The sequence below is a fragment of the Lathamus discolor genome, chromosome 1 (assembly GCF_037157495.1).
Source record: "Lathamus discolor isolate bLatDis1 chromosome 1, bLatDis1.hap1, whole genome shotgun sequence".
Classification (NCBI taxonomy): Eukaryota; Metazoa; Chordata; class Aves; order Psittaciformes; family Psittacidae; genus Lathamus; species Lathamus discolor.
In genome coordinates, this window is record NC_088884.1 from 80584362 (window position 1) to 80606815 (window position 22454).

Consider the following 22454-nt stretch of genomic DNA (forward strand, 5'->3'; position numbering starts at 1 on the left):
AGAGACTGGATTGCTGCTTATGGTTAGCTGATTGATGGCCAAAAATGTCCTGGCTCTAACTGCTAGTAAAACTGTTGGAGACTAATGGGACATCACAACTGGTCACATCCCAGTCGTTCTCTCAAAATCCACTTTTGAACAGAGATACCAGTCAGTGGTGCTGTCTGATGAGCCTTTTCTGAGTGACTGGAGAAAACCTATTTCATCCAAATCAAGTGACAGCTCTTCCTAAGCTGAACAGACACTAAAGCAAAGGTGCCTTGGCAGTAAAGAAATACTTGTTAATAGAAAGGAACTAAAACAAATTAATATATAGGGCTAGGGGATTTGAGGCTTAACTGTTTGCACAGATGTGAACATAGTAAATCACACACAGTGAGCAGTAAATGTCATCCAAACTATCCCTACTGTTTTGTTTTAACCAAAGAATTCATCAACTCAAAAAGAATTTATTTTTGGGAAGAGGTATAGACCAGAAAAATCCTGTTGCTCAATAGCTTTGTAACAGGTATCTGCAGTTACATATGACCACCTCTAACTTGCTGTGGTAATGCTGTGATTGGCATTCCAATCTCAGAATAGCTCATAGACTTTATTGTATCTCATATTAACATACGGAAATCTAGTATGACTTTGTAGGCTGCTCTCTTCTTGGAAACATTCTGCATCAACATTAAATAACCTTCTATTTTAAAAGGCAATGAAAAGACAGCCTGGGAATTAAATAATAACTGCTACAGATCTCAAATTAAATGATCCATAACAAACTCTCTCTTTGGGCTTCTCGTATCTCTGGCTACCCTCCCTTCAGGAAATATTCATTACCCAAAATTAAGAGGGCTTGCTAGTTCACCTGTATCTACTTTCTCCCTCAACCCACAGTCCTGTTGCATTTGAACAAAGGTGGATTGGGTTTTCTCCTGTTTCCAATGGCATGTGCAGTTTTTTTCAGCACCTTCATCAAAGCTCATTCATCTTCACTCTTTCCCAAACCCTTTGGTCTTGCCAAGGGAAGGATCCTGGCACCTGCATGCAGTCTTTGAGCTGGTGGATTGCCTGCCTTCCTCCCTGGAAAAACCTGCTCATGATCTAATCTACATCTGGTTGCATTAGTTCCCAGAAGAGTGGTTATTTTGCTGCAGACCATAAGCCTGCTTCTGACCTTAACACCACCAGTGCAATTCCCCATCAGTTACACAGGAGTTGCAAAAATGCTGCTGAAGCTTCCTTCTGGGTTCATGTGCTCCTGCCAACCACATCACAGTAAATCCTTCATACTGAGCTCCCAGCAGACCTCTTCATCAATGGAGTCCAAAGGTATCCAGCCTCCTTTCTGCCCTATGCAGGTGAGACTGTCCAGAGAAGCCCCAGTAACACTAATACACAGAGGACACCAAGTTTCAGTCTGTTCTTCATTTTACCTTCTTCCTTATCCTTTTCCTACACCATGGAATCCTATCAGCTAATTAATAAGTAATTAACATAGCTGTAGAAGCACTCAAATGCTTAGTGCACTGAAGACAAGCACAGCCGTGACAGAAGGAGATGCTTCTAGGAGTTTACTTAATTCCTCAAATCATCAGCCCCAAGGGAAGACAAAGCCAGTAGGTGTTACTCACTCTCTCCGTACTAATGGGGTGTTGCAAGGTGTTGGAGACAAGGAAAGCCTCTGCCTACCTATGGCTCAGGAAATTCATCTTAGAGAAGAACTCTGCTGCCATTATAATTTCCAAGATAGGCTGTGGGACGTTACAAGAAATGGAAAAATCAATACCTTATACAGCAAACATTGTGTTTTTAAAGTAACCAAGACTGGTATGAATGCTTTAAACAGTCCCTTTCTTCTTTTTCATTTAAAGATCAAAATCAACGATATGGTCTTAACACACAAGAACATTAGCGGGCCAGGCTGTGACAGAGACCATCTATTTGCAGCCTTCCAGAGCAGCTGTGCTTTCACAACAGTACTACAGATAGGAAGCCAAGATGGAGGATTCATTTCAGTGTTTGGGATTGGGAGAACCTGGGTATGAAAAGAACTGCCATTTGGAGTGAGTCAAAACCAGATATAGGCTGTGCTTTTTCTGGAAAACCAGACTCCCTCTGTCCCTCCCAGCCAATGAAAAGGAAAAAAAACCAATAAGGATCAATGTAAGAGAGAACATCAATCTTCCTAAAGAGGTGGAAGAAAAGAAGACTGCCCTTTCCAGTGCAGTGACAATTACACTGCTGGGTTTGGTGTTTAAAAGCCGTATTAAGTTCATCGTAGGAAGGGCAGTGAGGCACACTGGACTACTTAGAGACAGCAATGATGAAAATATTGGAATGGATGGTAATAGAGCTGAGCTGGAGACCTGGGAACTCTAAACTTCCACTCTTGTGCTCTCTCTGTGTTGCTCTGTGGTCTGGTCTGTTACCAGGGTCATCCTTCTTAGTCTGCTTTTGGCTGGGACAGCCTGATTACCTCCTCTGGGAGCCCTTGCTCTATGGATCAAGAATTGGTCAAGTGAAAATGCAAGTTGAATGAAGGAAGTCCACATACAGCTTCCGGCAGAGGTGTCCAAATCAGCAAAACCTCTCATCCACTGATACTCAAACAAGAAAATACTTAAAATCACTCCACCGGTAAAACAAAAGTTCCTGCACACAAGTAGCCTTTCAGTGTTAATTTTCATGGCTTGGTTTATCTTCAGAGCCTTCCTATCCAGATGTTCTAGGGCTTCTTTTGGCTACCTGTCCTACAAAACAGAAACAATAAAACACAGGCAAGCTGCCCCTGCCTCCCAGGGTCAGACAGGTATTTGTACCTGAAGGTAGTGTTTAATATGTATTTGCTTTCTAGGAGCCCCCCAGGCTTGATGACTGTAAGACTTGAACTTATCATTTACCCAGAGTTAATGAGGAGGATTATTAAAACATCCTGAAAATTACGAATAATCTGCATAGAAATACTCTACCAATTCTTCTGCTTTTCTGAAAGTCAGGGGGAAAATAGAGCTTTCAGCTGTGTAAAAAGTGACGCTTTCATTAATTGTCCAGTAATTGTCAAGCTAGGGTAATCTGCATAACCAAATTAAAGCAATTGGTTTGCCTTGTATTTACCTTAAGCACTTAGAACTGTAAGATAACTGTCTGACAATTTCATGGATAGAGATATATATATGAAATTAATTAATAAGCTATTCAAATTTGTGTGATTTGCATATTTGAAGCTAATTAGAAAAGCAAGCTCTAGAATTTCAAAATCTTAGAATATAGGAAGTGAAGGCAAAAAATGATAGCTGCAGGACTCATTTGCTTTAATAGTTACCTTGATCTTATTAAATGCATTTGAAATAGGCTTTTTTGCATAGTTATGCTAATATTTCCTCCAAGATCTGAGATCATGTAGAATCTATGTGAAGTATAAATGCCTATATATTGCATTTGTATGAGCTGACACTTGGTGTGTATTGATCCACACGAGTTAGTGCAGGCAGAAATGTAATGGCAAACTCCAGTGCAGCTGTCACATTTTTTATAATTCCCTGTATTACACCAAATAAAATTTTAATTCCCTAGTCCAAGAGGTTTCAGCCTTGTAGAATCATGGAATCATAGAATAGTTTGGGTTGGAAAGGACCTTAAGATTGTCTAGTTCCATCTTCTGCAGATCTGTCTGAGGATTAACATATTACATTGCAGTGAACCAACTCAGGGCTTTTTCCAGGAAAATCAGCAAGGTGTTCACCATTTGCCCCAGTAAAAGCAGCATCATACACCACGATTCCCTGTTTTCCTGTAAAATGACACCCGTTTCTAATAGGCATTAAAACCAAACCTCAGTTTATCAAAATAGTCAAAAAAGCCTCTGGTGCTTCACCCAGATTAGAGCTGTAGGAAGGCTTGATTTTTTGTTTCAGAAAGGCTCCTGGTAACTTTTTTTTCTCTGGTTTAGGGTACAATAAATTTTTTAAATTGAAAAAATTTTAGTAGGATTTCATTCCAACAGAAATAATTGAGGAAAAGCGAGGCATTTGCTTAAGTAAAGTAAGACCAGTTTAATCTGGGATTTATATTTTTATAGTTATATAATGTTTCTAATGGAACTGAAAACTCAAGTTGAAATGTGCGAGGAAAAAATGTGACATTTCTATCTCAGATTTCAGAAATGCTTTTTTCAAAACTGACATGTCCCCACAGAACATTTCCCTTTCAGCATCAGCATTTTTCTAACAGAAAACATTTTTGTAGGGAAAAAAAAAAATCTGGCTAGTTTTGTTCAAAGTATTCCCAGCAATTCTCAAAGAACTGTACACTTAATGAAGGAATGCAGGGTTTGAGCAACTTGGCTGGCTATTATGACTATTGTTATTGTTATCCCGCTAACAGTTTGATTTCACTGTAAGGTTAGGGGAATTTGAATTATGCTATCTGCAATCCAGCAGTATTCCCTGTCAGAGAAATAGCAGATACATTTCTGCCTGGTTTTATAATAACTTCACAGACTTTGGTGGCAGGTGGATGATCTCTAGAGTTCTTGTGATTAAAACCACACACAGCAGTGGCAGACAGATGAGTCTGGAAGGGGTTGTGGTAACTCCCCAGTGTAACGGCAGGCTATTACCTGCCAGCAGCCAGGTTGATTTGAAACCCTGACTTTTTCCAGCTCTCCACAAAGACTTGTGTTACTCAGCTAGCCTCTTGAGGTCACTTTAGACTTTTGACAGGGCAGAGTCATGTCTTCTCTTTTATCATGTCTCCATGGCACTGATAAATTCTAAATCTCTTTTTCTCTTATACTATGGTAAATTCTTGTTCTTGAAGCTCTGGTCCTTACACATCCCATCCCAGTATGATTTACATGTGTGAAAGAAAAATCTCCAGAACAGTAATATTGTTGGCTTGCTGCTGCCCTGTTTGTGTGCTCTATATCCAGCAGTGGCCAAGCAGCTGAAACAGCCCTTCAGCTCCTTCTCACTCCCTGTAAGCAACAAAATGAAATCACTGTTGCTCATCAGGTATCACTCAATGGAACTGCTTTTAATCCCCCTCAAAATCTTATCTGTGTTTGTACAATGAGTTCATTTCCCCAGAGTGTCTCTTTTCACCCTTCATTTTGTGCCCAGAAGGTCACAGATGCAGTATGGTTAATGTAGGCAGGACTCTTGGATGACCTCTAGATACAAAGAACTTGAGCTAGAAAAGACTGGTATTCTAGAACTGCAAAGGAGCTACACAGCCCTGCAGCCTGCTCTGCTCAGGTGAACTCTACAGTGCAGATTCTCAGAAGCATCCTTCCAGCAATGAGTAGAAAAAGGCAAGAAGGCAACACCTGTCACCCCTTTCCTCATGGAAATAGAGGAAAGAGACAGACCAATGGACAAGTTTCCAGCAGATATGGAATAGTCATAGGTAGCTTAATTCTCCAAATGTCAACAGCTGTCAAGGAAACATCTTAGCAGACATCCATCACCAACAGCCAACTACTGCAAGTGGTCTCCAAAGAGCTTCATCCACAAGCCATATTTTCCTTAGTGGAGATATGCCGTTACAGATTGTTTGTCACAAAAGGCAACATAAGCATCTGACAATTTGTTTTCTTGAGAAATATGAAGATACTCTGTCATATCATGGTGCCAAAGTCTCAGAAATTTCATTAGATCTTTTCAAACCTAGGGCTAACAGGCAAAATTAGAAGGCTGCCATTGTACCACTGCATTGGCTAAGACAAGTCTGACTTACAAAGCAATAACAACACTGAGCATTTGGCTGCTTAAATGTTGCCCAGATCAAGCCAGGCCAAAGTTTGCCACAACATAAAGGTTGAATTCTGTCTTGCAAAAGGAGATGACTCCCGTTGAATGGAAGAAACCTTGTTGGAAGGTAAAAAAGTTATCAGCAAGGAAGTTTTACTCCTCAAACATTGGACATCCGTTACGGATAGGAAATCCGTTTGGAGTTCCTAGCAAAGCCTGGATCCACTGAAGGAGCTGAACTCATCATCTTCAGTGTGTCCCGTGGTGTAAAAAAAAAATTACTACCATCACAGTGCTGGTAATGGGAATGCCACCTGCCCATGCCATCATTTCAGTATCTCATTTAAGTATCTCTCTAATGAATAAACCTGTCTTCTTTCCCAGAGACTTCCTTACCTGGGATCCTGAATTCATGATAGGTATAAACTGTGCCTTTCACTTTTGTGCCTGTAGGGACTTCAAGGACGCACACAGATTAGCAGCAACTAATGTGTCTGTTTAAAATGTACGTGCTCCGGTACACATTTAACATAGTTAAATGAGAAAATATGCAGGCAACAATATTCCAGGGAGCTTTTCAGACATGCTTCAGGGTTCCCTCAGTCTTTATCCTACTGAATCTTTGGCTTCTAGAATTGGCTTTTCTGTTTCTTGGCCTCTTCTGCTCCTTAGCATCTCTATTACCTTTTTTAATATGGTGACATCAAGAGAAAAATACATAAATTGCCCAAGCAGTTTCATTGCACTCATTCCCATTTAGTGTCTTTGCACAGAAGCATCCTGCCTCAGATATTTCTCTTCCCACTCTGAGCAGGCTTCATTCTACATCACTCTTAATATATCCCTGGACTTGTCTGCGATTTATGCTTCAGGTCCATCTTCTCTATGATGGAAATTGCACAGAGCAGCATCTCCTGACTGATCTCACTGTTACAGTTGTTTCCCTTTCTTATTCAGTTACGTGCATGCTACTTGCGCCCCAAACGCCAAGAGCAGGGTAGAATACTTGAAGTTTCTTTGCAGGTTATACCATATGCAGAAGAGATGGCTGCAAGTAAAACAGGGTACAGCCAAGGCCGCCTTCTGTTAAGAGGCGTAGCTTCTCCAAACAGTCTTTCAAAGACATCAAAACAGATGGGGATTTGCTTTTACACATTGTTCTGAGGTTTGTAGAAATTAAATCCTGACACTGGCTTTAATTGAAGTACCTATCACCATGCCTCCATCCTTGTGAACTGATGCAACTACTACATTCTCAGGTGCTGAGTGCCTGTCCTTGTCCTAAAATTGGCATACCCACATCACTTGCAAGGCTCAAGATTCTTAGGATATCTAGGAATAACTCTCTCGGCTCTATAGTTAGGAATGGCCACACTTCAAAGTCACAGTAACAGGTTCTCAGGTATCTGTGCTCAGGTCCATATGGTGACCTTTTGGCACAAGTGGAAAATAGTAGGATTTGGCTCCTCTACGAAACCTTTCTGGACATCAGAAAATGTATTCAGCAACCCACAGCTGGGGGTTGATTTCCCCCTCATATACTCATGCACAAAATACAGTATGCACAAGCATATCAGGAACCTCAGCCCACAGTGCTACAGTTCGAACAATTGCCACTTGCCAGCATTAATAAACTTTCCTGTGCTGCTTTTTAGCCTTTACTGTAGGTAGTGATATAATGTGCTATTTGACCCCATCTTAAAACAAAAGCCAGGTAACTCAGAGAATGAGAGAGGAGTAAATCAGCCTCTACTTCACTTTCTTAGAAGTGCCAAAGATGCTCAGAACATTTGGTTTCTAGTTTTTCAAGGTGATGCCAAGTCCTTCAAGTTGAGCATCCCGTATCGACAGTGGCTTATATAGTCATATATTTTTATACAGATTTTTATACCCTGTTACGTTACTGCTATCTGCACTTTCTGATTAAATACTAACAATATCAAAATGACAATTAAGGTAAAATGTTCCACAGTAACTTACATGGCTTCTTCAGCCAGTCAGTCACAGATACACCTGCACTGTCAGCCAGGAAGGATGGAGAATCATGAAAGGTGCTAAAAGTTTTCGGGCTTCCCTCAGTGAGTTTGAAGGGGCTTTGTACCCTCTATCAGGAGCACAGCAACTAGCAGAATAAAGGTCCTTCTATCGTTAGAAAAGATGATTTGCAAAACTAGAAAGAGGAAGGGGGATGGGACAGAGAAACTGCTGGAAAGGAGATGTTTGCCCAGCAACACAAAATCAAAATCTATGCCTGGTCTGTAAGAAATGTCTCTGTGGGCACCGCTCCTTTATTTGGTATTCAGGTCAAGTTTTGCCTGTATGTGATCTGAAAACACAAGAGCAAACACATGAAAGAGGAGGATAAAAGCAAGGAAATCTGACACTACCAAACCAATGTGTTAACCCAAAAGACTATTACATGATTAGGTGTACCTTGGGTTTTCAATTGTTTTCATTTGCCTATATCACCAAATAGGCTGTGCATCCAAGTTAGTTTTTATTTAGGTAATACAATACCTGTTTTGGTTACTGCACTGTCCTTGGAGAGCAGGAGCACACTGCAGGAGCCCTCTGTGGCACTAGAGCTAAATTCTGCCATTGCAGAAGAACAAATACATCAGTTTCAGCTTTGCTAATGTAATCACAGGAAGTAATAAGAGACAGGTCTGGCATACAGTAGAGGTTAGGCCTGAAGGGTTATGTTACTATTGAAATGAAGGACTCCTGATAAAGCTGGTTTTATTTAACTTTCGATTCTGCTTCTTACACCTGAGGGTATTTGCAGCCTTGGTGTTTTTTAGAATTGCTCTCAGTATTGGATATGGCCCCAGAAGTTAACCAAGGAACATCAGGTTAAGTGTTTGCAGCAACTAGACTCTTCCAGGCATGACCAGGGCTCAACTCAGCTCAGCTCAGCTCAGCTTGGCTTCCAGGGAAACATCCACTGGGTCCCTGGAGCTTTGCTGTGAGGTGGGTGAAGGTACAGAAAGATAACCAGCATTACCAACCCACTTTCCACAGCTGGTGGTGGGTGTTGTAGGGTTGCCAATTGTTGATTAGACAGTCCCAACCCAGAACTACATGTAAAGGAATGGGGATATATAAATAGCATTGCTTTAGCACTGGGGTATTACGGGCTTATAAATAAGACTGATGTACTAGAAGCTGGCTGGTCCCTGTGCAGACATGGCCTGGATCTGAGCTGGAGAGCTAAATCAGCCCTTGCATTGAACTCGATGGTAGTGATACAAGAAACATTTTGACAATATCAGTGCCTCCACTGCCTGGATACCAGGATGTCTAGCACGCAAGAGATACTAGGTGCAATTCACATGTGGTGGTAGTGGATACAGCTTCCATCAAATCCAATGGGAGTTGGAGCCACGTCTTCCATGGCCAGCTTTGATCCTAGGGAATTAGCCCAGCCTCTTGTGCATTTCTTTCAAACTCCCATTTGCCCTCTTCTCCCATTTTGTTGCTCCTGTGTTAGCCAAGACCTAGTTTACTAGGGCTCTTGATTGGAGATTTATTACAGCTTATTTCTGTCTGCCTTTCTTTAAAGCCAGCTGAACATACCCAATGCTCTTCCTCTATGGTAAGACCGAAAATACAGACCACCCTCCCAGCTTCTGTGACACTCTTTCTAACACACTCCTTTATTCTCTTCTCCGTGATCACGAGTTCTCTCTCCAAGCCCAGCCTAGTTATTTGTGCATGAAGCTGCCATGTCGTGTATTGGTGTGAGTCTGGTGTTCACATGAGCTGTGAATATGCTGCACATGTGTATTTCTTGTGCATCCTGAGCTTTCCTTTGGTCAAGTTAACTGTCGTTCTGCCTTCTAATGAATCACCAAGAGAGAACTAGACCTGGTAAGATTTCTTGTTAGCAACAGCCTATGTCACTATCAGTGTGACGCTGAATGAGTTTGCAATGTGACTTTATGTCCAGGCCTCCAAACAAGAAAGGATCGGGACTCTGAGGTTCCTCTGCAGTGAGGTGACTCAGTGTAACACTGGAGTTCGTACTTTGCATAAAAGAAGTCATGCAGTGGTGCACACAAACCCAGCTGCCTTGGCGTACAAGACAGTTCCCACAGCACCCCAGCAGAGCTGCAGTAACTCCAGTCTCCTGATTGATTGCCACTTAGCAGAACCTCCCTCCTCTGGCAAAGCTAAGTCTTCAGAAAGCTGGATGAAAGTCAGGAGAAAGCAAGCAGGGCTACTCAAGCACCAGCTAATCTGTAGCCACCTAGTCTTAAAATGACTGTAATCTCCTGAGGCATCGCTGAATGTTTTTGGCTGAGTGGTTTGATGCCAGTAAGTTGCAGATTTGCGTCAGGGAGGAATTTGTTCTATTTTATCCGCTCTTTGGCCTTTGCCTACTCCAGAACCCTAGGAAGACAGGAATAATTTTCTGCCTACAGTAGCTGCCTCTTCTCAGCAAGCGAAGTTGAAGGAATGCTGAACCCTCTGTCCAGACCCACATCCCAAAGTGCTGCCGTCCAAAGGGCCAAGCTGACAAGAGCATCAGCATATAGAATAAGAAAATACTTTTTGGTGGGGTTTAGGTCACAACCACAGCAGTACAGCTGTCCACCCAACTTTTAAATTTAGATCTCAACTCTTTTTCAGGTGGCATTGGAATTTACCTTCTTATAGAAAGTGGAAGGGAGGCTATAGGACTTATGTAGGACTTGTGTGACCTTATAATTAGTCCTCTGGGACTGCAGTGCTGAGAGAATTGAATGCTATGACTTTTGTTTTCTTGGAGGCCACATTCCCTCCTTCACCTCAGATAATTTCCTCCAATTCACTGAAGCCACCAGCCTGTTGTCCAAGTCAGAAAATGAGAGTGATGTGAGAGGTAGGGAGCAGTCAGGCTTTTCCTTGACACAGCCTGTTCCCCTAACCTTTTTCACCTGGTTACTGCATGGGCAGCAAACAGGCAGTGAGTGTCAGCCTTTGCTGCAGACTGGAGGAAGCTACCCAAAATATCCACCAGTGATTCACACCACAGGTAGACAGACAAACTGCAGCTGGGGTGTAATCCTGAACTACTGCACATAGTGCAAGCGGAGTTCACACACACTAGCAAGCAGCTACTGCCCCTGTGTGCCCCCATGATTCCTGGGGCCGACAGAGCTGAGCACTAGTGTGATCATCCTGGGTTGGAAACAGGAGCACATACAGCGCAAAGGTACACATCCTCATCTGGTCATTTAATCCCGTCCGGGCAGTACTATGCTTTGGGTTTTATCAGGAGTGGACAGGCAAGCAGCTGCTGTTTTCACTGCCTGATGACAGGAAATCCCAAGGGTCTGTTCTCTCTTGGTTTACACAGTGGTGAGTAGTTAACAGCGGGGGTGATCTGCACTGTTTCTTCCTCCTAAATGTTGCTCTTTCAGTGGTGTTTAGACTCAAAACTGTGCCCTTTGCAGCCTGGGTGGAGACAAGAGAGGGGGTTTCTGTGCACTTTGCTCCACGGCAGGTCAAGTGGCAGGGTGACACTATTATCTCCCCCTGTGACACGAGGTCACATTCCCACAGTGCTGCTACTGGAAACCACTGGCTCCACAGGCTTCACACAGTATTTTAGGGGGTTAATGAACTGGGAAACACAGCATTTTCTGTGCCTCACTCCACTCAAGCTGGGAAGCCTCCTCGCTGAGGCCCAGGTGAGCCTGCCGCCATGGCAGCACTCAGATAGATGTTGCCTTCACACACGTGGAGGCTGAGGAATGTCAGAGCTGGTTGCAAGCCCAAGGGAAAATGTGTAGGGACAAAGCAGATGCTGGGAGAAAAAAAAACAGGCCAGAGGAAAGACTATTTTAAAGTACTGCTCCTTGAACAGTAGCAGTGAAGCCAAAATAAAATGTCTTTAGAAAAACAAAAGTCAGTGCGCAGACTGTGGGAAATACAAAGGGGTCATGAGAAATGCAAGAGGCCCGAATGCACAGCAGCAGAGCAGGAGACCATGGTCCAGGCCCCTGAAGCATGGCCACAGCAGCAGCACAGTGACAGTGAAGCTGCCAGCAGTGCCAACAGCTGGGCAGGGGGCAGCTCATGCTGTGCCCCCATGGGGTTTTGCACCCCAGAGCAGACCTGGGACCTGCTACTATTTCCCCCTAGAGCAAGCAGCACATGGCTGATGCCCAGCATCAGATTCTCCAGAACTACTGGCTGAGGTGTTTGCTGGGTAAAACATCTGAGAAAGGTCAAAAGAGAAAGTATCTTTCTCCTCCAGTACAATGACAAAGGAGAATTGCATCTTTCCAATGTGAGGAGGAAATGTAATAGGGGGTTTTATAGCATAACATATCTTTAATCCCCAAAAGCCCAGGCAATATGAAGGGAGAGGCTGATGGCCTCAAAAGCCCCCATAGAGTAGCTCACCACCCTGCGAGAGAGGGCAGGCTTGACCAGCCTCAGCCTGTCCCTGGGATGCCGGGGCAGTGTAAGCCCAGGGAGCGGTACCAGGACAAGGAACAGTGCAGTGAGCTCTTGGCGTAGCGTCCTCTGTGGCCCAGGGCCCCCATTCCTCCTGTGCTGTTGTAACTCCTGCCTCTGTGCCAATGGCTTCCAGAACGCAGAGGAAAACTCTCGCATCTCAATCACCTTCTTCCGACTCTTCCGCGTGATGCGTCTTGTGAAGCTCCTGAGCCGAGGGGAGGGCATCCGGACGCTGCTTTGGACCTTCATCAAATCCTTCCAGGTATTCTTTCACTTATCTCTAAGTAAGACCTAATTCCTTTTTGTTTCCCCTTGGTGACCTCTCGGAGAGGGATTTCACCCAAGTCCCTAAGCGCAAAGGCTGCTCGTCAGAGCTGTGTGCACCAGTGACAGGTTGCACGAATGACAGTCAAATAAATGGGGCTTGCAGGGAATGACTGCCTGCTCTGAATTTAATCTTTAAAGCATGAGTAATTACTTGAGACCTTTCTGAACAGCCTTGATAGTTCAGTTCAACTCAGTCACCACCTGCCTGCAACCCTTCAATCTCCTCTTTCTTTCTTTTTTTCTATTTTAGCTGTATTTTATATTTGTTATTTTAAGTGAAATGCACAGCTATGGGGAAGGCCTGGGTCTCCATTAGGTTTTACTTAAGCATTGTTTTGATGATTTCCAGTGAGTATTAGTGGTGTGTGGCCCCAACGCTTTCATCCAGAAGAATTTCACCTTTTTGGCCCTGGTAACAATGCAAACTTATGAAATTGCTGCTGTTGCCCTGGAGGCGGGTTGCATTTCAGTGGTACATAAAGTGTGAGAGTAGATAGGGGAAGGCAAAGGAGACCAGACTGGATAAGAATCATCACCTCTGGAGGGAAACAAACACCAAGAGATAGCCATTTGCTAGAAAAACTGCTTCCATACCAGCCCCTAACCTAGCCATGTATAGAAAAATGGTAGTTAGAGGTTAAACATAGCATATTCTTTCATTTTACAAGTGCTTGACCTGGATTTACTGGGCCAGCACAACCTGGATGTTAGCTGGGGCAGATCCAAAAGAAGCATCAGGGAAAGATAGCATAGGAATGCAAATGGTGGTCAAAATATGAGAAAAGATGCAGGACACAGCACTGGATAAAAGCATGAAAGAGTAGCGTGCAACGTATAAGTCTTGAAACAGCAACCATATATCCCTCAGACTGAGCCTTTAACTGGTTGATAGCATTTGTATTGACTCAAACGGGAAAGTGGCTGATCCACATTTTAAAACTTAAACCTCACCAACTGCAACACAAGCTGGGACCAAAGCATGCAGTGCTGTGGATCAGCACGACTTCTGCCTCTGTCAGCAGAAGTACTACGTGTACACCAGGGATCAGTCTGGACCTTCTCCACTGCAGCTCTCAGGTGGTCTTGGTATCCAGACTATGAGGCTCATGCAGGGGACTCTCACTTTGCACACTCCTTGACCGCCAGAGGATCTAATATTGCACAGCATTTTTCTGGCTTATCCATACCACAAATTACTTTTTCCATTGCTTAGACGGTTGCTAACTTCCAGGTTGTTATTTGAGCAGCTCCAGTGGGAACCGTTTTATCTGCATGCATAGGAATGATATTCCCTTGGCACAGCTCAACCATCCCTCATGCAGCAGAGAGTCACACTTTCCAGTTCCTGCTTCTCCTCCCGTTGCCCCTGTGCCCCTCCAACCTCTTTAGCAATAGCTCACTCTTATTCTGAGCTCAGCTTGCCACAGCCCTTGGCTGGAGAGGATGAGATGGATGGGAAAGGGAGTTCCTGGTACTTCCCTCCAGTGACCTCCAGACCTCTTTGATTGGAGAGTTGCTTTTAGGCAGGGTTGTAGGGTGATGGGAGAAAGTATCAAGGGAAGCATCTTCCACAGCAGGGAGGGGGGAAGACTGAGCACTGCAAGCAAGTGCCTTTTCCATTGGAAGCTTTTAGCCATTTATAACATGGTATTCTCTGCCCAGAGCTCCTCCTCTTGCGACTACTGGGAGGCTCCTTCGGCAGCTATGAATTTCCACTGTGCAGAGCTCTTTACTCAGCCACTCCCACTGTCAAAATCTGGGCTCCCTGCAGACTCTGTCTGGCACAAGTTCTTCTCTGTGTCCTCACATGCTTCCAGGCAGCGTCTGCTCACACAGGGCAGCCTAATAAGCAATGAACTGATGCTGGAGTTCCCATCCCATTGTAACTACCACGTGCCCCATGAATGGCGCACAGTGCTTACAAGTTGGGGCACCGGTCAGAGGAGCGGGTGGTGGGAAAATGCTCAGCGGGGTTTCCTCCTGCAGAGATAGCGACAGGGCTCACGCAGGCGGGTGGGAGGAGTAGGAAGTAAGAGGGGTGCTGAGGGCAACGCAAGGCCGTGGGAATCACAAGGACAAAGTGGTAGCCAAGGAAGGATGGAGGCAGGGGAGGACAGAGCAAGCAGAGTGGAATATGGGAGGTGCAGAGCCGAAGGAGCTGTGGGGAATAAGGGGTAGAGATGAGTAGGAAGGTGCATCAGTGGAGAGCAGCAGGCAGAGCAGAACATGGAAAGAAAGTGGAGACCCAGAGGGCCAGGAGAGGACACTTTTCCCATCCCTGTTTGAAAGATAGGCTAACTGGTAAGGTTATGCACCTCCCATCCTATCTGGAGCACAGAATGTTTGGAGCCCAGTTCTGAGCTGGTGTGTCTCCACTGCATTGTGGAGTAACCATACAGATTTGTCTGACCCCATAAAACACAGAAGAATCTGCTCTTGAGCCCCAATGTGACATTCTTTCAGGAGCTGAATTTTTGCCATTGTAATATTCAGCTCTTTGAGATTATTTCTGCAGATTTTAGTCAAATCTCCCTAGTGGACAGTGAAAAATTTGCCTTGATTCTTCATATAGGATTTAGCCCTGTTGAATTTAGGCATAAACTTAAAATGTGTGAATAATCTTATATTTTAAAAATAACAATGTTGTAGGCTTTTTATACTTCGTGAAATGGGGTGTTGAAAATCCTGATCAGGGACTTTACTCACATTTTAAGGATGAATGTGTCTGCCCAGTCTGGAAATCTCTGGTCTGAGCACTATATATTTCAAAGGCAACAGAGGAGAAAATTCCTCCTCAAAAGCCTGCACCTGTGAGGTCCCAGGCTGTGCCCTTGATTCCTGCTAGTGGCAGAGGAAACAGATAGCACTCAACACTTTGCTAGTTGTGCCAGCTACTTCCTTATGAGGCAGCTGTGCATATCAGGGCTCTGCATTTCCTCTTCAGCACCTGATCACAGACACTTAGTGAATTGCAGACAGCATCAGAGACACCTAACACTAAACAGAGAACAAAGCTATTGCTGCTTTACATGCTTCAGATGGTACCAGCCATTGTAGTGGAAGCCTTGAATTGGAATCTTGGAAGCTGTTGCGTTGTTTCGCCAGACTAGATCCATTAAAAAATATATTGCCATTAGTGCCAGAATAATACAGGTTGTGATAGTTTTCTCCTATTGATAAGCAGCTGTAGACAGTGGATTTCCCTCTCTTTCCTTACTCCGTCAAGGGCAGGACTGACTTGGAGGTAGCAGAGCTGCACCAGGACGAGAGGGAGCAGTGTCAGAGCCTGCCTAAGAGGGAAGAGCAACCAAATGTGGGCTCGGGGAGGCATCTAGTGGCCACTTGGCCAAATTACAGCTTCTGCTCAGTTTCCCAAAGCCAGGAGCGTGGACCAAGCTCCAGCGTGCCGGGCTCGGTGGAGACACAGTATTCTCTTTCTTTTCCTTTTTTTCTTTTTCTCATTTCTAGGCTCTCCCCTATGTGGCTCTTTTAATAGTGATGTTGTTCTTCATCTACGCCGTGATCGGGATGCAGGTAAGGGATGCTAAAAGAGCTAAATTGTCTCCAGTTAAAAGAGCTTTGCGAGCTGACTTATAAAGTAACTAGGTCAATGTGAGGTTGTAGGGGCTTGCAAGGATGTTTTCACCCAGTAAGGTAAGATGGCAGCTAACCTTGCTTGGAAAACATTGCCTGCCTATGTACTTCCAACAGCAGCAGAACACACTCCATTTTTTGGCAAAAAAGAAGACCCACTTAATGGTAGAATGCAATATGCAAACAGTAAAAGGGCCATGACTGCCCTCCACAGTTTCAAAGGGCTACACAGCAGTGGTGGCAAAGATTTACTGCTCGTTGGTTCAAAATAGTTGTTTCAGTGGGATTATGGCCATGCTGCACTGAACAAACCCAAATTTGCATCATTTTCTCACTGGCGTAACTTCCACTGAGTTGTAAAGAGCAGCTTTCGATTACACCCATGAAGGTAAACAGAGGATCAGACCAAACAAACCGACACTATGTGTTTGTGCCAGTTATTAAGGAAGCTGCATCAATACAATACCTTATTCACTTCACAAAAAGAACGTGGAACTGGGCTGAGCATTCACCTGTGCAAGGAACTGTGGCTGCATACAGACCATTGAAGAAAGCGTGTGATACAGGCACAGTCTGTGACAGCGCCAGCCTCATTTGCTGTGCTGCTTTTCAAACTAAGCTTCACTTTCCACTTCAGTGTTAATCAAAGATCTCGGACAAGTCAGCCATCTGGGACCAGAGACCAAAGCACAGAAAGGCATGGCATAATCGCTTCCAGAGGTCTTCAGACATGACAGGCTTCTTGGTTTCACAGTGCCTACAGAATTTGTAACAGAATTCATCTGTCCCCTGTGACCTTGCTTTAATTTCTTTCCTGTTATTATAATTACGTATTTTCATAGACTCCATTACCTTGACCCAGTCTGAAAAATAAAACTAGGCCTTTCTTGAATTATCCCAGGTTACCTCAATTGCCCCTAGTCATTACAGCTGTCATTTAGTCTACTAGGCTCACACTGCAAACTTGCCGATTTTGCCTTCAATACCTACCTAACTCAAATGGCCAAGATCATACAGGATTACCTGTGCTATACAGGAAATTACCTGAGAGTATCACACTAGTGTTATGTTATACAGGAAATCACCTGAGAGTATCACACTAGTGTATGTAAAGCATTAAAAATGGATTCCAAGCACCCATGCAGATAGGGTCTACAATGATGGGGGCACTGCCAGGGCTAGACATTTTATTCTGTAATTCTATTCCCTTCTCTGTCAGCTAGCTCTGAGTTGGCTATTTAATGCCTGGCTTATGTTCAAGCCCCTGTTTAAATCATCTCAGCAGCCTAGGATAGTACATCTGTCTTTCACATTGATCTAGATTACTAGATCGCTTCCTGCCCTCCTGTCTTCCAATGAGAAAACCACTTTTCTCATCTTCCCTCTTTGCTTAGAGCCCACAGACCTGTTATCATCACATTTTTGTCCAGATGGTGTCTCAGACATTCTGTGTGCTGCTCTCTTGAACCTGCTGACACACAGAGTTTCCTCACATAAAGGACACTTAGGAAGGAAAATCCTTCCTCACTCCATTAAGCAGCTACCTTGGAAGACTAGATGTACCAGCTCTGATGAAAATACAAGGATTTCCACACGTAAAGGAGACCTATCACTTTATCTCAGCTGCTGCCCTGACTTGGAGCATTAACAACTTTCAAGCTTTGCTACCTAATGTGCCCAAATGGAAAAACCCAAGTTGATGCTGATGGATGAAGCCACTCATACCATGGCCCAGGAGGCATGGACTGGAGAGGCCACAGGAAAGGAACTTCTACCTACAGCTTCTCATAGGTGCCTAATGCAAGGCACTTGTAGCAGCTGCCACCAGTGTCTGGAGGAAGCTACAGGGTCAAAAGGAAAATCAGACTTCCAGCATGGGAAGTTCACTTGCCTGAAATGAAAAATATGGGCTGCCTCAGCCCAAACAGCCTCTGAGCATTCAAACTGTCCTCCTGCTCCTCCTCGGTGCAGCTGGGGCAGGGGAAGGCCCACACATCGCTGAGGAACCCCTGCAGAAAACATGCCATGTACGAACCCTCCCTCCCATCTGCCGTGGCCTCCCCACCATTGTCCCTGCTTCTCTTCACGTCGTTGTTTCTCTTGGGGTGTTAATTATCAGTGACATTTGCTGGAAAAGGAGCTCCATGTTCTCTCAGAGCTGCTCTGTTCCTGCTTCTTGTTTTGGCTACAAGATTACAGCTCTCAGTCCTTGAGATCTCTGTCACATTGCTGTTGATGGGGAATGAACAATCCTGACTGACTGTGCTGTGCAGAGACCTTTCTGCCAAGCAGGGCTTGTTAAGCCCTCAGTGCTGGTGCCCAAAAGTATCAAAGCTATATAAGACTTTTCCAAAGAAGCCTGTAACTGTCCTGCACTGGGAACTTCACACCTGAGGGCAGGCTCCTAAAAAGGTTTGCTCGTGGCTGCAGAATTCGTGCTGCGGCTGGGTCAAATAGTTGGTGCAGTTGGTGCAGGTTGGTTGGGCATGGAAGGAAGCTGTAATCCATCCTTGCCTGGGCAAACCTAGGTACCATCTTCACACTGCTGCATTTTGGGGAAGAGGGGGTGATGTAAAATGAGGGAGGCTACTAGATGGGCAGGCAGGATGATCTCCATATCCAAGGCAACGTACATTACACTGTTTTGGGGAGATCCAGGGCACCCCACAGAGCTGCTCGTCTTTTGCTATCATTTCCTCCTGGTGAAGACAAACTTTTTCTTCTTTGTTACTGATTTCTTTCATCTGGACCCTCTCCACATATGAGCACCTGTTAAAACAAGGCCCCATATCACGTATTCATAGTGTATGAAATGAAGAAGTCTTGTTTTAACAAAAGATGCCTCTTGTTACAAAATGAGTGCTTTTCCAGCGATAAAGCGCAAACAAGCGGAACAGTAGCAAATACGAAGGACCTGTGGAAATGGTTTTTCTAAGAGAAGAGCAGACTCTGTTAACTGTCAGGGCCAGTGGGGGGCCAAGAGCTGCAGGTGACAAGAGGTTTGGGGGTTTTTTTAGGGCTAATCTGTAAAGACCTCTGCTTTCTGCCAGGTGTTTGGTAAAATTGCGCTGAACGATACCACAGAAATCAACCGCAACAACAACTTCCAGACCTTCCCCCAGGCAGTGCTGCTGCTTTTCAGGTGGGTGTCTGACAGCTCTGGGTTGTGTCAGCCTGGGAGCATGATTCCTCTGCTCTTGGGCACAGCTTATCTCCTTCTACCGTGTCATGCTCATGAGGTGAGTAGCAACATGTTGTCCCTCAGCAGGGGAGCCTAGAAGCTATGTCAGATGACAGGACCAGCACCTTAAAGCCCTGTACACTGGCCAGCACTCAGTGCTGAGAGGGCAACAAGTCATCCTGCTTGGAAAATAGCCAGTTTTCAGCGCTATCAAATGTTGATATGCATCAGAAACTCCTCCTTTCATTTGAATCCAGCCAGTATGACTTCCAGCTTATTTTAGCAGGGAAAGGGACATGAACTCCCACTCATGCTTTGGTATGGCCATGCCCTGCTCAGCTTAGCACATTATCCTGCTCCAGCTGTGGCCAGATGTGCCAGGGTCAGGGAAGGGTGCTGACAGGGTGGGGAGATGGCACAAATTCATCACCATCTCCTCATTTTCAAGGATATTTTTGATGCAATCCATAGACACGTCACACATATCTCAATGACTCTGGCTGGTTGGAGCACAACAGCCCCATACCCAGACTGGCCAAAGCCATTTAGGAACAATACACTGATGATGGCAACAAAGCCAAAAAGAAGGTATGCCAGTGTATTTCAAAGCCCAGCCCAACTTGTTCTTAATTGACCTCAGTGGCAAAATTCTCATTAATATTCATGGGAGCAGGAGCAGGTTGCTTGATGTGCCAGTCCCTCTCATGCTGAAGGTCACTACTGTCTTCTCTTGCCCTTTGCTGTGCCCAGGTGTGCCACCGGAGAGGCCTGGCAGGAAATCATGCTGGCATGTCTCCCAGATAAGAAGTGTGACCCAGAGTCAGAGCCAGCCAACTCCACTGAAGCCGATCACTCCTGTGGCAGCAGCTTCGCCGTCTTCTATTTCATCAGCTTCTACATGCTCTGTGCCTTCCTGGTGAGTCTGCTCCAGCAACTGAAACCTGTCCTCTGTCAGACTGTGCACAGTAGAAGAATGATCTCAACGAGGGAAAATCTCCCCGTGGGGTCTTTCCCACCCTTTAAGTGACAACACCCCCCTTGGTCTCTGCCGTTCCTGCCTCCCTCCTGCTCTGTGGGTTGCTCTGCTTCCAAACCAAATCCTTTGTGCACGGCAAAGGATCTTCCCCCCTCCTCCTCAATGAGAAAACCAAATTAGCGTGTTGTGGGCTGTGCTGAGGCTAGCAACGCCTCAGCCACACTTCCCACCTTCCCTCCTACCTTCCTTCTGGCTGCTGAGCAGGTTTTTCCTCCCCTGCCAGCAGCAATGACTGTGAGAATACACATATCCCACTTGCATCTGCTCCATGTTGGCAATGCAGCATTGCTCAGAGCGACAGCACATGCTCTGCAGCTGGCATCAGTGCTCAAAACTCTCCCAATGAACAGCAGCAACATTTGAAAAGTTCTGGTCTTGGGCCAGAAGAAAGGGCTTTTGTCTCAGCCCCACTGCCTTTAGAGGGTAAATCCCAGGTTCTCGCACTGCTACCCTGTTCTGCTGGGCAAAGACACAGGTAAACAAAAAGCCATCACACCATGTCCAAGCATTCAGCAAATTTGGGCCTCATCCATTTAGTAGGGAAGAGAAAAATGTGACCAGCTGAGGATATCCCACATCTGGGATCCTCCCATTTAAACTGAGGGGCTGGCATATGGGGGAACAGAGAACCCACCCACAATGGCTTCCTAGTTTTATGAGTCCAAACATAGCCCTTAAACGGAGAGCACAGTAAAGTCTACTGTTTGCTACCTGTCTCATCCACCAAGTCATCTCTGTCCTTGTTTGCAGATCATCAATCTTTTTGTAGCTGTTATAATGGATAACTTTGATTACCTGACACGGGACTGGTCCATTTTAGGACCACACCACCTGGATGAGTTTAAAAGGATCTGGGCAGAGTACGACCCTGAAGCCAAGTAAGTAACCCAGCCTGGATATCAGAACTCCTCAGGAGAACAGGCCCATTATTTTCTGTTCTCTAGACCCAGTGCAGTAAGTGCCATGTTCCTCCTGCAGGGACACTGCTTTTTCTGAAAAGAATCCTAAAATAGATACCTCCTTAGGGTATTGCTGGCGACTCCATAAGCCAGCTGTGCAAGAATACACACAGAAATCTCAGTGTTACCTGGCAGGACATTGCTTCACTTTCAGTCAGGGGGAGATACAGAGGGAAGGAGGGCATATAGAGGGATGGGACAGCAGGAGACTGAGCAGAGGAAATTAGAAGGTGGGGTTATTGTTGTATGTGTTTGGGATATTGAGCTGTGACTCTTCTATTTGACTTCCTACTCACAGTAGAGCTGCTGTGCTCAAATCTCCGTTTTGTCATATAGGCCCATCACAACCTGTATCTTCACATGGCTGCGGTATGTTGTCTGCAGGGTTATCCACATCAGCAGACTTGCAGAGATTTAAAGTTACACAAGAACAACTCGCACAAGGGCTTAACTGACATTCAGTATTATATGCTCTGTTTAACACATGCTTAGGCTTAAAGTGCATTTAGATCCCTGTAGCATTACAGTACAGTTGACAATTGTAATTGCAAAGCCCCTTTCATTATGTAAAAACTGTGAAAGAGATCTTGGCATGAACTAAAAGCAGATCTCTTTAGGAACATAGTGTCAAGATTAATTTGGGCTCAGGTTCTGCAATATGTGAGGCCATGTCACATTATCAGGGTGATACATAAATTGAAACCCTTCTTCCCATCCATGGTGACTTCCCAGAGAGACTTTTAATATGGATAGGGGATAAGCACAGAATTCTAATAAATATACTGTTTGCTAACAAAACAGATGCTGCTATTTGTGCTTGTTTGAAGGCAAAACTGCAGGGACTGAAGCCATATAATAGATAGCTGCTCAGTCCAGATGACATCCTGTTCCTTCGCATCTATAAATGGGAAGCTCTTTTTTCCCTCTTTCCCATCCATGTCCTAGGCTTGAAGCCCCACCTCTGGCCTGGTTGCTCTCCTCCCTCCATGGGAGAATTCTTCTTCTGAGATGCCATTTACAGAACTTAAAAGAAACCCAACTGCTGCTGTGGAGGAAGTTTAGCACTTTGTTTTGCACTATCTCCAGTGACAGCCCAAAGCATAAACAAGTATCAAAAGAGAGTGGCTTGGAGCTATTTATATGGGAAGTAAAGCACCAGAAAAAAAAAA

The 22454-nt window shown here is 44.8% G+C and overlaps 1 protein-coding gene across 1 annotated transcript in view; it reads left to right on the forward strand.

The window, feature by feature from the left end:
* The window catches only part of CACNA1C (calcium voltage-gated channel subunit alpha1 C), a 489049-nt gene that overhangs the window by 442092 nt on the left and 24503 nt on the right, over positions 1–22454 (forward strand). The window contains exons 32-37 of the mRNA XM_065682645.1: positions 9301–9333; positions 12322–12450; positions 15984–16049; positions 19160–19251; positions 20041–20206; positions 21077–21204. Coding sequence (XP_065538717.1) covers positions 9301–9333; positions 12322–12450; positions 15984–16049; positions 19160–19251; positions 20041–20206; positions 21077–21204 — 614 coding nt within the window. The remainder of the gene's footprint in view (positions 1–9300; positions 9334–12321; positions 12451–15983; positions 16050–19159; positions 19252–20040; positions 20207–21076; positions 21205–22454) is intronic.